The sequence below is a fragment of the Ornithorhynchus anatinus genome, chromosome 4 (genome assembly GCF_004115215.2).
Source record: "Ornithorhynchus anatinus isolate Pmale09 chromosome 4, mOrnAna1.pri.v4, whole genome shotgun sequence".
NCBI lineage: Eukaryota > Metazoa > Chordata > Mammalia > Monotremata > Ornithorhynchidae > Ornithorhynchus > Ornithorhynchus anatinus.
Window position 1 is genome coordinate 101,348,457 of NC_041731.1, and position 13,971 is coordinate 101,362,427.

At 43.8% G+C, this 13,971-nt stretch overlaps 1 protein-coding gene across 1 annotated transcript in view; it reads right to left on the reverse strand.

The window, feature by feature from the left end:
• Window positions 1–2,186: 2,186 nt before the first annotated feature.
• Window positions 2,187–13,971, reverse strand: part of LOC103167695 (calcium-activated chloride channel regulator 1-like) — a 50,006-nt gene continuing 38,221 nt past the window's right edge. Inside the window, exons 12-14 of the mRNA XM_029063474.1 lie at window positions 11,894–12,064; window positions 5,837–6,064; window positions 2,187–2,619 (exon numbers count right to left, since the gene is read on the reverse strand). Of these exons, the coding sequence (XP_028919307.1) occupies window positions 2,234–2,619; window positions 5,837–6,064; window positions 11,894–12,064 (785 nt within the window). The 3' untranslated portion in view covers window positions 2,187–2,233. The remainder of the gene's footprint in view (window positions 2,620–5,836; window positions 6,065–11,893; window positions 12,065–13,971) is intronic.

The window sequence follows — 13,971 nt, forward strand, 5'->3', positions numbered from 1 at the left end:
AAGTGGCTGGCCCAAAGTCACGCAGCAGACAGGTGGTGAAGCTGGGATTAGAACCCATGACCTCTGGCTCCTAAGCTCCTGTGCTCTTTCGACTAAGCTATGGTACTAGGCATTGTTCTAGGGTTGGATTCAAGCTAATAAATTTGGACGCAGTCCTTGTCCCACATGGGGCTCACAGTCTCAATCCCTTTCTTACAGATGAGATACCTGAGGCACAGAAATATGAAATGACTTGCCCAAGGGCACACAGCAGAGAAGTGGTGGATCCAGGGTTAGAACCCATGACCTTCCGACTCCCAGACCCCTGTTCTACCCACTATGCCATGTTACTTCCTCATTACGTAATTTATTTTAATGTCGGTCTCCTCTGCTAGATTGTAAAACCCTTGAGGGAAGGACTATGTCTACCATCTCTATTGTATTTTCCCACACATTTAGTACAGTGTTTTGGTCTCAATAATACCAATGATTGATATTTACTGAGTGCTTACTGCGTGCAGAACACTGTAATAAGTCCTTGGGAAAGTTAGAGAAAACAGAATGAATAATAGGGGTGAGAGGAGTATACAAAGGTTGTAAACTTGTTGAAAGCAGGGAATGGGTCTGTTTATTCGAGAAGCAACATGGCCTAGTGGATAGAGCACGGGCTTGGGAGTCGGAAGGTCATGGGTTCTAATCCCCGCTCTGTCTTTTGTCTAGTGTGTGACCTTGGGTAAGTCACTTGATTTCTCTAGGCCTCAGTTACCTCTTCAAAAATGGGGATTAAGGCTGCGAGCCCTATGTGGGACAGGGACGTGACCAGCCTGATTATCTTGAATCCAACCCAGCGTTCAGAATACTGCCTGGAACATAGTAAGTGCTTAACAGGTACCATAATTATTATTGTTGTTGTATCGTACTCTCCCAAGCACTTAGTACAGTGCTCTGTACATAGTAAGTGCTCAGAAAATATGACTGAATGAATGAGGAGCTACAATATGTGTGGGGTTGAAACCTTGCTAGAACTGGAGAAGGCTTAGATTTCAAGACATGCTATCCATCAATTCTCCAGACTGGAAACTTCTTCATTCCTTCATTCAGTTACATTTATTGAATGCTTAATGTTCACAAAACACTGTACTAAGCACTTGTGAGAGTACAATATAACAATAAACAGACACATTCCCTGCACACAATAAGCCTGTGTCAGGGAACTTGTCTATCAACTTAGTTATACTGGACTCTTCCAAGTGCTTAGTACAGTGCTCTGCACACAGCAAGTGCTCAATAAATACGATGGATTGATTTGATTATGGTTTGACCAGATAGTATTCTCAACTTCCTTTGGTTTCATTTCATATCTGCTAAAGTTTCTTCCATCACTGACTCAAGCTCAGCATCAAAAAGATGAGGCTTGTGAACCTTTTTTCTTCTTAATTGATGCCAGTTATTATTTCACCTCAGATGTATTCAATTTTCAATACTTAATTCTTCTGTCCAGATTGCACCAATATGCTTTGCCATTTTGAATTCTAATTGTTTTTCAAAAGATAAACACCTTTTTTGTGCATAAGAAAATTTTTACTTCGATATTGAACAATGTGTAGACTATAAAAATGCAGCACAAGAAGAATTTATATAGATATAGATGTGTTATTAAGCAGTATTTCCCAGTCAATATAAAACAATATATCTTCTGTAAGGTAAATAAGAAAAACAGTGTTGCCTAGTGGAAAGAGTTCAGTTCTGGGAATCAGAGGATTTGGGTTCTAATTCCAGGTCTGCCATTTGTCTGCTGTGACCTGGGTCAAGTTACTTAACCTCTCTGTGTCTTATTTTCCTCGTCTGTAAAATGGAGATTTAAAATCTGATTTTTTGGGGATTTATTTTCTTTTAATGGCATTTGTAAAATACTTACTACGCACCAGGCACTGTTTCAAGTTTTGGGGTAGATATAAGATAATCAATTTGCACTCAATCCCTGTCCCACCTGGGGATCACAGTCTTAATCTCCGTTTCACAGGTGCGGTAACTGAGGCAGAGAATATCTCTGTCTCCTATTTAAACTGCAAGCTCTGTGAGGTTCAGGGACTGTGTCTGATGTGATTATCGTATATCTGCACATTGTGAAGTGCGGTGTTTGGCACAGAGCAAACGCTTAACGAATGCCACAGTTATATTAGTAATATGTTTCCAGGGTGTTAAAATCAAATTTAGGCCATTTATTTTCAAGTAACTTCCTTTATATCTAGTCTCAGTGTCTTTTCTTATTCAAAATGCAAAGAGTGGCACTTACAGAAATACAAATAACCACAACCGATCCAACAACAGCCATTACTATTGTTGAAATGCTAACACCAGAGTTACTGCTACCGGGAGGTATATCCTTTGGAGGAACAAATTTAGCAGCTTGGGCGATATTGGATACATCTGATATCAGATTGGCTTGATTTATGGTTTGGATTGCAATGAAGATGTTGGTGCCATTTTCTATTGTGATATTCTCTGGTTCAAACATGTAGGTTTCCAAGGAGTGGGCATCCTTCGGGGTCAGATCAGTAGTGTTCACTTGGTGGGCATCGTCAAATTGGTCTCTTAGATCAGCGATGTTTTGACTTATTCTGATTATGTACTCTTTAGCTAAAAAGTAGAAGACAATACATTTAATTTTAACCATTCATATCCTGCTTCAATTGCTCCCTCAGATAATTGTAGTTCCCCATTTCAAAGTCTTATTGAAGGCACATCTCCTCAATAAGCCCTCCTCTCCTCTTCCCCCACTCCCTTCTGCTATGCTCTTACTTGCTCCTTCATTCATCCTCCCTCCCCTCCCTACAACACATATGTATATATCTGTAATTTATTTATATTAATTTCTGTCTCTCCCTCTACACTGTGAGCTCATTGTGGGCAAGGAGTGTATTGGTTGTTATATTATACTCTCCCAAGCGCTTAGTACAGCACTTTGCATACAGTAAGCGCTCAATAAATATGATTGAATGAATTCATGAATGAATTCTCATCCTGACTCTGTCACTTGTCTGCTGTGTGACCTTGAGAAAGTCCCTTCACTTCAGTTACCTCATCTGTAAAATGGGGAGTAAGACTGTGATCCCCATGTGGGACATGGATTGCGTCCAACTTGGTAAGCTTGTATCTACCCTGGCATTTAGAACAGTGCTTGGCACATAGTAAGGCCTTACAAATACCACAAAACCTCTGAAGCCCACAGCCGTGACATTATCCTTGACTCTTATAATGTCTCTGGACCTCAGTTTCTTCGTTTGCAAAATGGGGATTCAATAAGCGTTGTCCCTCCTATGTAAACTAGGAGCCCCATGTTGGACCCGATTATCTTCTATCTACCCCAGTTTGTAAAGTGCATGGTACATACTAAACCCATAACAAATACCATAATAATACTATTTATACTACTACTACTAACACATTCTCACTTTCGGTATGACCCTAAATCTCGTTGATAATAATAATAATAATGAGGTTGGTATTTGTTAAGTGCTTACTACGGGCCGAGCACTGTTCTAAGTGCCAGGGTAGATACAGGGTAATCAGGTTGTCCCACGTGGGGCTCACAGTCTTCACCCCCATTTTCTAGATGAGGTAACTGAGGCATAGAGAAGTTAAGTGACTTGCCCCAGGTCACACAGCTGACAAGTGGCAGCTTTGTTAGTTTTTCCATCAAATAATTTCCCAGTTTCTCCCTTCTCACTCCATCCACAAGGGCACCACTATCCTCCAGCAACTCCTTCTATCCCAGTTACACTATTCTTTGCTACTCTCTTGGTTCCAGCTTCTCCCTTCGTTCCATACTTCACTCTGCTGCTGGTTCCTGAAAATGCCACTTCACTCTTCAACCATTTTTGGTGGCTACCCATTCCTGTCCACATCAAATGGAAACTTTTGACCACTGGCATTAAGACATTCCATCAGAATCTTTCCTTATCAAATCTCGGTTCTTCCCCTCTCCCTCTCCAGCCCAGGATGCACTCAGTTCTTCCAAAACACATCTCCTCCCTGTGGTGTTCAAGAATCTCCTGCCTCTTACTCCTTGCCTATGATGATGTTGGTATTTGTTAAGTGCTTACTATGTGCAGAGCACTGTTCTAACCGTTGGGGGATACAGGGTGATCAGGTGGTCCCACGTAGGGCTCACAGAGCACTGCAGTGTGGCTCAGTGGCAAGAGCCCGGGCTTGGGAGTCAGAGGTCATGGGTTCGAATCCCGACTCTGCCACTTGTCTGCTGTGTGACTGTGGGCAAGTCACTTCACTTCTCTGGGCCTCAATTACCTCCTCTGTAAAATGGGGATTAACTGTGAGCCTCACGTGGGACAACCCGATTACCCTGTATCTACCCCAGCACTTAGAACAGTGCTCCGCACATAGTAAGCGCTTAACAAATACCAACATTATTAATCCCCATTTTACAGGATGAGGTAACTGAGGCTCAGAGAAGTGAAGTGACTTGTCCACTTGTCACACAGCTGACAAGTGGCAGAGTCAGGATTCGAACTCATGACCTCTGACTCCCAATCCTGGGCTGTTCCCACTGAGCCACCCTGCTTCTCTAATCTCCCTGACAATATGTCTCCCAAGTTTCAAAATCCTTCTGAAATCCCACTTCCTCCATGATTGATTTTTCTCTTTTCCAAGACATGTCATTCCATTTACTACCTTAATACTACTTCAGAATTTAAGAATGCACAGCCCTTTTGTACGTATAGCAGCGTGGCTTACCATTCATTCAATAGTATTTATTGAGCCCTTACTATGTGCAGAGCACTGTACTAAGCGCTTGGAATGTACAAATTGGTAACACAGAGAGAGACAGTCCCTGCCCTCTGACGGGCTTACGGTCTAATCGGAAAAAGCACGGGCTTGGGAGGTTGTGGGTTCTAATACCGGCTCAGCCACTTGTCAGCTGTGTGACTTTGGGTAAGTCATAACTTCTCTGGGCCTCAATTCCCTCTGTCAAATGGGGATTAAGACTGTGAGCCCCGCGTGGGACAAGCTGACTACCTTGTATCTATCCTAGTGCTTAGAACAGTGCTTGGCACATAGTAAGTATTTAACAAATACCATCATCATTATTAATATTATTATGAATACTCTACTATTTAAGCAGTTTTTATCCACATATCCTTCTCTCCATCACCTTTTTTTTCCCCTCTTAGCTGTACATTTCTTTGACTCCCCCATTAGCTTGTAAATTCCTTGGGGGCAGAGATAACATCACTGCCTACTATTACAAGTACTTATTACAGTGTACCGCACACTGCAAACTTTCAGTACTTTATATTGATTAATAATGATGGTATTTGTTAAGCGCTTACTATGTGCAGAGCACTGTTCTAAGCGCTGGGGTAGACACAGGGGAATCAGGTTGTCCCACGTGGGGCTCACAGACTTCATCCCCATTTTACAGATGAGGTAACTGAGGCACAGAGAAGTGAAGCGACTTGCCCACAGTCACACAGCTAGCAAGTGGCAGAGCCGGGATTTGAACTCATGACCTCTGACTCCAAAGCCCGGGCTCTTTCCACTGAGCCACGCTGCTTCTCTGATTGATTGATAGGTTGCTTGCTATTCAGCCGTTCAAAGACCATTCTTCTAGTTCACATTCTTGGGAATATTTAAATAAGAACTGGATTTTGATCGGCCTTCCAGCTCATTCTCTGAATGGAGTTTTCTTCAAGTAATCTTGCCATAATTTAATTTCAAATTTCTCAGGTAGAACCCCCCTCCCATAACATCATCGAAACCCAGCCCAATCATTTCCCCATTCCTACTGTCTGTGGACCCCTTTTCCAGTATAATACGAAATGAGACTTAAATTTACCTCGTCCCTCATCGTACTCATCCCCTGGAGCTGTCCATGACAGACGAATGTGATTGTCTTCCATCTTGGCCTCCAGGTCACTAACTCTACAGGGTGGGAAGCTCTGAGTCACAGATGTACCCGTGGCCACAAATGACCCTCCAGAGGCCGTTCTGCTGAAACTCTCCAGCTTTGCTTGAAGTTCACTCTCTGGAATTTCAGGCCTTGGTGGGTGCACTGTAACTTTACCTAAAAAAAAAAAAGAAAGCAAAACTCTCTCTTGTTTTCCAAGCATTTCTGCACCACAGATTTTACTTATTTTCTCTCATCCTGAATGTTTTTTTTTCCAGCGATTCCCATCTTAAGTTCCCTTAGCTCTGAATTATGCGGTCCATTTCCTACTAACATTACGAATGAAAATGTGAGTCGAGATGGTGGGAAAGGAAGAAATGAAGGAAATTCTACCCACAAATATTTCGTGGCGTTTCAAATACAACTTTATCGCCAACGTTATGCAACATGCTGTACTCATTTCTCTGGGGGATGACAAGAGAAATAGAAAATCAAACAATACTAACACCTATTAAGTAGTTCATCCTCCTCAGAGAATAAGGTCAAGGTGGTAAACCGGTTGTTAGTAGGGAAAGTGTCTACCAACACTGTTGTATTGTACTCTCCCAAGGGCTTACTACAGTGCTCTGCACACAGTAAGTCTCAATAAATACCATTGACTGATAGATTGTGAACAGGGGAAGTGTCTCATACTCTGGGCTACTTTCCCAAGGAATTAGTACAGTACACTGTAGTCAATGGGCACACAATAAATGACATTACTGCTGCTGTAACATACAATGTATTCTCGTTGTGGGCAGGGAACGAGCCTATCAACTCCGTTGCATTGTTCTCTCCCAAGTGCTTAGTATAGTGGTCTGCACCCAGTAAGTACTCAATAAATACCTTGAGTGATTAGAGTGAGTAAAACACTGTTTTAAACAAGAAGAATTCGTGGAGCTTAATTCAGACTGGTCCCTGGCCCATATGGGACTCAATCCACAAAGGGAGGAGAGACGAGACACAGTGGGAAAATTAGGAAGCCAAAATGAAAGAGCGGAAAGACCAACAGCAAAATGTCATATTTAATACCTCAACTCCTCACTGCTACAGGGCTGGCTACCATGTTCCAAACTGGCACAGTCTCCCTAACATCCTAAATGTTGGGATGAGACTTGGTTCCCATGACACTGGGAGAAAGTATGGGAACAATTCTGAACTTCAGGCTGCTCCCTGCTGATTTCAGAGCCCCACGGTAGGGAAAGGATGGACCTGGTTGCATAAGTCTAGGTCAGCCTGGCCTCTTGGGAAGACCACGGGCCTGGACGTCAGGGGACTTGGGTTCTAATCCTGCCCCCACCACTTACCTGCTGTGTGTGACCTTGGGAAAGTCACTTAACTTTTTGTACCTCAGCTTCTTCATCTGGAAAATGGGGATTCGATACTTGTTCTCCTTTCTACTTAAACTGGGAATCCCATGTGGGATGGGGACTGTATCCTGATTATCTTGTATTTACTCCCATGAGTAGTTCAGTGCTTAACAAATGTCACTATTGTTATAATTATTATTATTAGAGGCTCCTAAACATAAAGCACAATAAACAAATAATTACATTCTAGATTGCAAACTCAGTTGTGGCCAGGGGACGCGTTTGCCAACTCTTTTGTATTGTACTCTTCCAAGTATTTAGTACAGTATTCTTCACACAGTAAGCACTCAATAAAAGTCATGGATTGACTGATTACAGGAATGTTTGGAAATGCTGAGGAAGCTGAATCGGGGGTTATAGAAGTGGTGGATTTTTAGTAGATTTTTGAAAGAAGAAACAAGACAGAATGGAGTGGGGAGTAGATTTCTAGTTGGCGTTCGTGGTGTAAAAATTGGCTCAGAGATAGGAGAGTTGAGTTCTGGGAACAGTTAGGAGATTTTCTTGTGCAAAATAAAATTATGAGCTGGGATATGGTTTGAGTAGATCCTGGGGAACCAATTTCCATTATTGTTGGAAAGTAATTAAGAACTACTATAGGTTTCTGATGGAGTTATGGGATTCAACTAAAGTTTCAGAAAAATATTTTGTGCTGCAGCCCGAAGGATGGAAAGAAGAGGGATGAGACTAGAGGCAGGGAGATCAGCAGCTTGACTCCCACAGAAGCCAAAATGAAGTGATGAACTGGGGTAGAGACTATGATGGTGGAGTGGATTTGGTAAATATAAGAAGATATGAAATAGAAGATCGGCAGGATTTGGTGGAGGGGATGAGAAGGCAGAACATGGTGGCCTCAGACAGAACCTGGAAACTTCTAGAATGTCGGTGAACATCGGATTTACCCTCTCCACCTAACAGGCTTAGTCTCTGCTGGGCATGGAGTCCTGGCTCTTGTCCCCATGACAGTGGCAGGAACCTCAGCCCCAGCAGGGGACTTTCTCAATCCCCATCTCTGCCATGTCACGGTCTTTTCTTTGCCCCCAATCCTAGCTCATCAACTTAGCTGTGTCCTATATGGAGAAGTGGCCCTCTGGGACACCCAGGTTCACCCCCAAGTCTGGACATGGAAAAAAACTCAGAAGCAGTGTTGCCTAGTGGATAGAGCATGGGCCTGGGAGTCAGAAGGACCTGGGTTCTAATCCAACTCCATTCCTTGTCTGCTGGGTGACCTTGTGCAAGTCATTTCACTTCTCTATGCCTCAGGTACCTCATCTTTAAATTGAGGATTATGGCTGTGAGCCCTGTGGGAGACAGGGATTGTGTCCAACCTGATTGGTTTATCTACCCCAGGTCTTAATATGGGACCTAGCACATAGTAAGGGCTTAATGAATGCCATTAAAGAAAATGTTTCCAGAAAGGTAGTTGCTCCATCCTGGCTGACCACTTCCGGTTGCATGATTGGACCAAGCAGACTCAGATCCTCCCCTTCTCCCCTGGGGGGTGGGGGAGGAAGGAGCATAGTCCAGTGCCTGTGTGTGTGCTAAGGAGAGAATAGTAATAATAATAAAAAATAATTATGATCCTTGCTATGTCCCTGTCCCGCATGGGATCACACTCTTAATCTCCATTTTACAGATGAGGTAACTGAAGCACAGGAAGTGAAATGACTTGCCCAAGCTGACATAGCAGACAAGTGACTGAGCCAGGATTAGAACCCAACTCCCTTTGGACTTCCAGGCCCGGGTTGTATCCACTAGGTCACGCTGCTTCTCTGGTCCTGACTCGCAGATTAGGGGGGTTTATCTGGCTCCTGGTTGTCAACTGGAAGTGGCGGCTCCTTTCTGTCTTCATACATTACTAGGAGCTCACTAAATACCACTGTTACGTCTGTCTTGGCCTACCTCTTGGTGGCTCCCCTTGCCTCTTCCCTCTACATTTCCTCTCTCCTCTGCCCTCTTACCTTTTTTATTAATAATAATAATTATGGTATTAAGCAATTATTATGTACCAGGCACTGTACTAAACGCTGGGGAGGATACAGGCAAATCGGGTTGGACACAGTCCCTATCCCACGTGGGGCTCATAGTCTCAAGTCCCCCTTTTACAGATGAGGCAACTGAGGCACAGAGGAGTTAAATCACTTGTCCAAGGTCACACAGCAGACAAGTGGCAGAGCCCAGATTAGAACCCATGACCTTTTGATTCCCAGGCCCATTATCTATCCACTATGCCATGCTGCTTCACAAGCCCTTACTTCCCGCAAGCCTTGCTTCCTCCATCAAAATGGAAAGTTGGCACCACGATCAATCAGTGAATCAATCTGTTTTTTAATACGGTATTTGTTAAGCACTGTGCTAAGCATTGGTCTAAGCACTGGGGTTGATACAAGTTAATCAGATGGGACACAGTTCCTGTCTCACATGGGCTCACAGTCAAGTAAAAGGGAGAACAGGTACTGAATCCCCATTTTAGAATTGAGGAAACTGAGGCACAGAGAAATGAAGTGAGCGTAGCTCAGGGGAAGGAGCACGGGCTTGGGAGTCAGAGGTCATGGGTTTGAATCCCAGCCCTGCCACTTGTCAGCTGTGCGACTGTGGGCAAGTCACTTCACTTCTCTGGGCCTCAGTTACCTCATCTGTAAAATGGGGATTAACTGTGATCCTCACGTGGGACAACCTGATTACCCTGTATCTACCCCAGCGCTTAGAGCAGGGCTCGGCACATAGTAAGCGCTTAACAGATACCAACATTATTATTATTATTATTAACGTCATACAGTTGGCAAATGGCGGAACCAGGATTAGAACCCAGGTCCTCTGGCTCCCAGACCCGTGCTTTATCCATTAGGTCACGCTGCTTCCCCAGTTGTATTGAGCATTTACTGTGTGAAAAAATATTCGACTAGGAACTTTGAAGAGCGCGTATAACATTCTCAGCTCATAATGGGCTACCTTTGTCTGGAGCTCTACGAACCACTTGACACTTGTTCTCCATCTCGTCACCACCTCAGCACTTCTGTACTTTTGTATCTATCTGCTCTCATACTCTGCTACTTAAGCACTTCCTCTTATCTGTAAATGATCGTTTTTGTCTTCGTCCTCCCCCAGCCCCTCCACCGTTTGGACTGTGGAGTCTTTTGGGACAGGAGTCGGGTCTCTTTCATCTGCTGTACTCTCTCAAGAGCTTAGAACAATGCTCTGCCCACAGTAAGCACTCAATCCAACCTCTTAATTAATATACTGTATTCATGCAGCTCACTCTGCTGCCTGGATCATTTTTCTACAGAAACATTCAGGCCTTGTTTCCCCTCTCTTCAGGAACCTCTCGCGGTTGCCCATCCACCTCTATATCAAGGAGAAACTCTCTCAGCATTGGCTTTCAAACATTGTCACCTTGCCCTCTCGTAATTCCCCTCACTACTCTCCTACTACAACCAGCCTGCACGCTTGGCTCCTCTAACATTAATCTTCTCACTGGGCCTCCACCTCATCTCTTGTCGCTGACCTCTCGCCCGCGTTCTGCCTCTAGCCTGGAATGTCCTCCCTCCTCAAATCCCACAGTCGGTTAATCTCTCCTGGTTCAAAGCCTTATTGAAGGCTCATCTCCTTCAAGAGGCCTTCCCTGACTAAATCCTCCTTTTCTCTTCTCATTCTCCCTTCTGCATCTCCGGGACTTGCTCCCTTCATTCACCGCCCCCTCCTACCCCTACAGCACTTAAGTACGTAGCTGTCATTTATTTATTTATAGTAATGTCTGTCTCCCCCCTCTAGACTGTAAGCTCGTTGTGGGCAGGGAATGTGTCTGTTATATTGTTTGTACTCTACCAAGCGCTTAGTACAGGGCTTACAGCAAGTGCTCAGTAAATACCTTTGAATGAATGAATGAAGAAAATCAAGCCACATTTCTGTAAATTCTGCCAGACCGTTTGGCTTATTTTACTAGAGTTCCAAGATTTCTCTTTTCAACATGTTCTCTAAAGTACATTTCCCATCAGTATTGCAAGAAAGCAGCACCAGGTCTCTTCTGCTTTGATTATGTTAATGGTTTTGTCCCCCATCTTCCTTTCAGAGGCCAGTGATTTGTGGATTGGAATAAAAGTGCTGACCTCTTTGATATGTGACCCTCATAATAATAATTATGATGTTTGTTGAACAACTGCTATGTGCCAAACACTGTACTAAGTGCTGGGTAGATACAAGCAAATCGGATTGGACGTGATCCCTGTCCCACCTAGGGCCTACAGTCTTCATCCCCATTTTACAGATGAGATAACTGAGGCACAGAGAAGTGAAGTGACTTGCCCAAGATCACACAACAGACAAGTGACAGAGCCGAGATTAGAACCCATGACCTTCTCACTTTCAGGCCCGTGCTCTGTCCACTATGCCCCGCTCTTAAACTATGACAGCCTATCAACTGACCCTTCCAATCTGGCCCTCAGTATACATAAATAATCAGAATTTCTGAATTTCATGTCTGATGAAGATATCCATAACTGCATGATTCTCACATGAGAAATAAGGAAGTATTACAATTGTGAAGACACTTCTTGAATGTAAAAAAATCTCATTTTCCCCATACAAACCCAACATTTCTTACCATTTTTGACGTAGCCTGGTATGTATAGGGCATGGCCTTGCTGGCGTCTTAAACTGAGCTTTGCAGTGCTTTTCTTTGCCTTGGCCTGTACTTTTAGGCTGTATCTGCCATCTCCATTGTTCACTTTAAAATACCTCGAATAGATGCCGTCATTCTTGAAAACATCGGCGCCTTGGAAAAGAAATGTAATAATGAATGGGTGAGACACTTAATGTGAGAAATTAAAAGCAAAAAGCCATATAAAGTAAATGGTCATTTGACAAGTGACGTGGCCTAGTGGAAAGAGCAAGGACCTCAGAGTCGAAAGGACCTACTTTCTAATCCCGGCTTCACCATTCGTCTGCCGTGTGACCATGGGCAAATCACTTCACTTCTCTATGCCTCGGTTACCTCAATTGTAAAATGAAGATTAAGACTGTGAGCCCCTTGCGGGGACTGTTTCCAACCTGATTATCTTGTATCTGTCTCAGTACTTGGTAAAGTGCTTGACACATAAATGTTTAAAAAAATACCATTAAATGGTAACAACAAAAAACCCCTGCTACAATAAGAACCTAAGAAAATGCCTCCATTTAATTTGGTTGTTAATAGATGCTATCCTTAGCCTCTAGTCCCTGCCTCTGTAGTACTGAACACCTTATTTTGATGATATAGGGATAATGATCCCTTCAACGCTCCATCCTACCCTCTAGATGCCTCAAGATGCCATAATCCTTATTCACAAGTAGCTCTCCCCTGGAGAGGGTCGCCTATTCTGAGATATAGGGAGTCCGCTCTCACTCCAACTTCTACTTCAGTGCTCTGCAGATAGTAGTCACTCAAATGAATGAATTTTCAGCATTTATTGTCTCCTACTGCAGTCTACTGCTTTTAGGGGGTTAGGGCAAGAGAGTGAGGAGTAACAAGTTACTCTTCCAGGAAGTCTTCCCTGACTAACTTCTCCTTTCCCTATTCTATTCTCCATGCCTTTTTAAGCACATACTATACTATACAGTCCCAGCCCAATGTGAGGCTCACAGTCTTAATCTCCATTTTGCGGATGAGGGAACTGTGCCTTAGAGAAAGTAAGTGCTTTGTTTTATTTTTAAGATGGCATTTTGTAAGCACTTATTCTGTTCTAGACATTGTACTAAGCACTGGAGTAGGTAATAATAACGTTGGTATTTGTTAAGCGCTTACTATGTGCACCGCACTGTTCTAAGCGCTGGGGGTGATACAGGGTAATCAGGTCGTCCCCTGTGAGGCTCACAGTCTTAATCCCCATTTTACAGATGCGGTCACTGAGGCACAGAGAAGTTAAGTGACTTGCCCGCAGTCACACAGCAAAGTGGCAGAGCCGGGATTCGAACCCATGACCTCTGAGTCCCAAGCCCAGGCTCTTTCCACAGAGCCACGCTACTAGTTAATCAGGTTGGACACAGTCTGTATCCCATGTGGGGCTAACAGTCTTAATCCCCGTTTTACAGATGAGGGAACCGAAGCACAGAAAAGCTAAAATGACTTGCCCAGGGTCACGTAGACAAGTGACAGAGTCAGTACTAGAACCCAGGTCCTCTGACCCCCAGGCCTGTGCTTTTTCCACTACGTTTCCCTGTCTAGATTGCAAGCTCATTATAGGCAGGGAGTGTACCTGCCAATCTGTTGTATTATACTCTCCCATATGCTTAATAGCGTGGCTCAGTGGAAAGAGCACGGGCTTGGGAGTCAGAGGTCATGAGTTCGAATCCCAGCTCTGCCACCTGTCAGCTGTGTGACTGTGGGCAAGTCACTTCACTTCTCTGTGCCTCAGTTCCCTCATCTGTAAAAGGGGGATTAACTGTGAGCCTCACGTGGGACAACCTGATTCCCCCGTATCTACCCCAGCGCTTAGAACAGAGCTCGGCACATAGTAAGCGCTTAACATATACCAACGTTATTACTGAGCACTTAGTAAAAACTCAACAAATACAATTGATTGATCAATTGATTGGGCCATTCTGCTTCTCAATGCCTTCTATGCCTTCTGCATCGGCTTTACACTTGCATTCAAATCCCCGGGAACTTTGATATTCATCAGAGAACCATATTTACTGAGCACC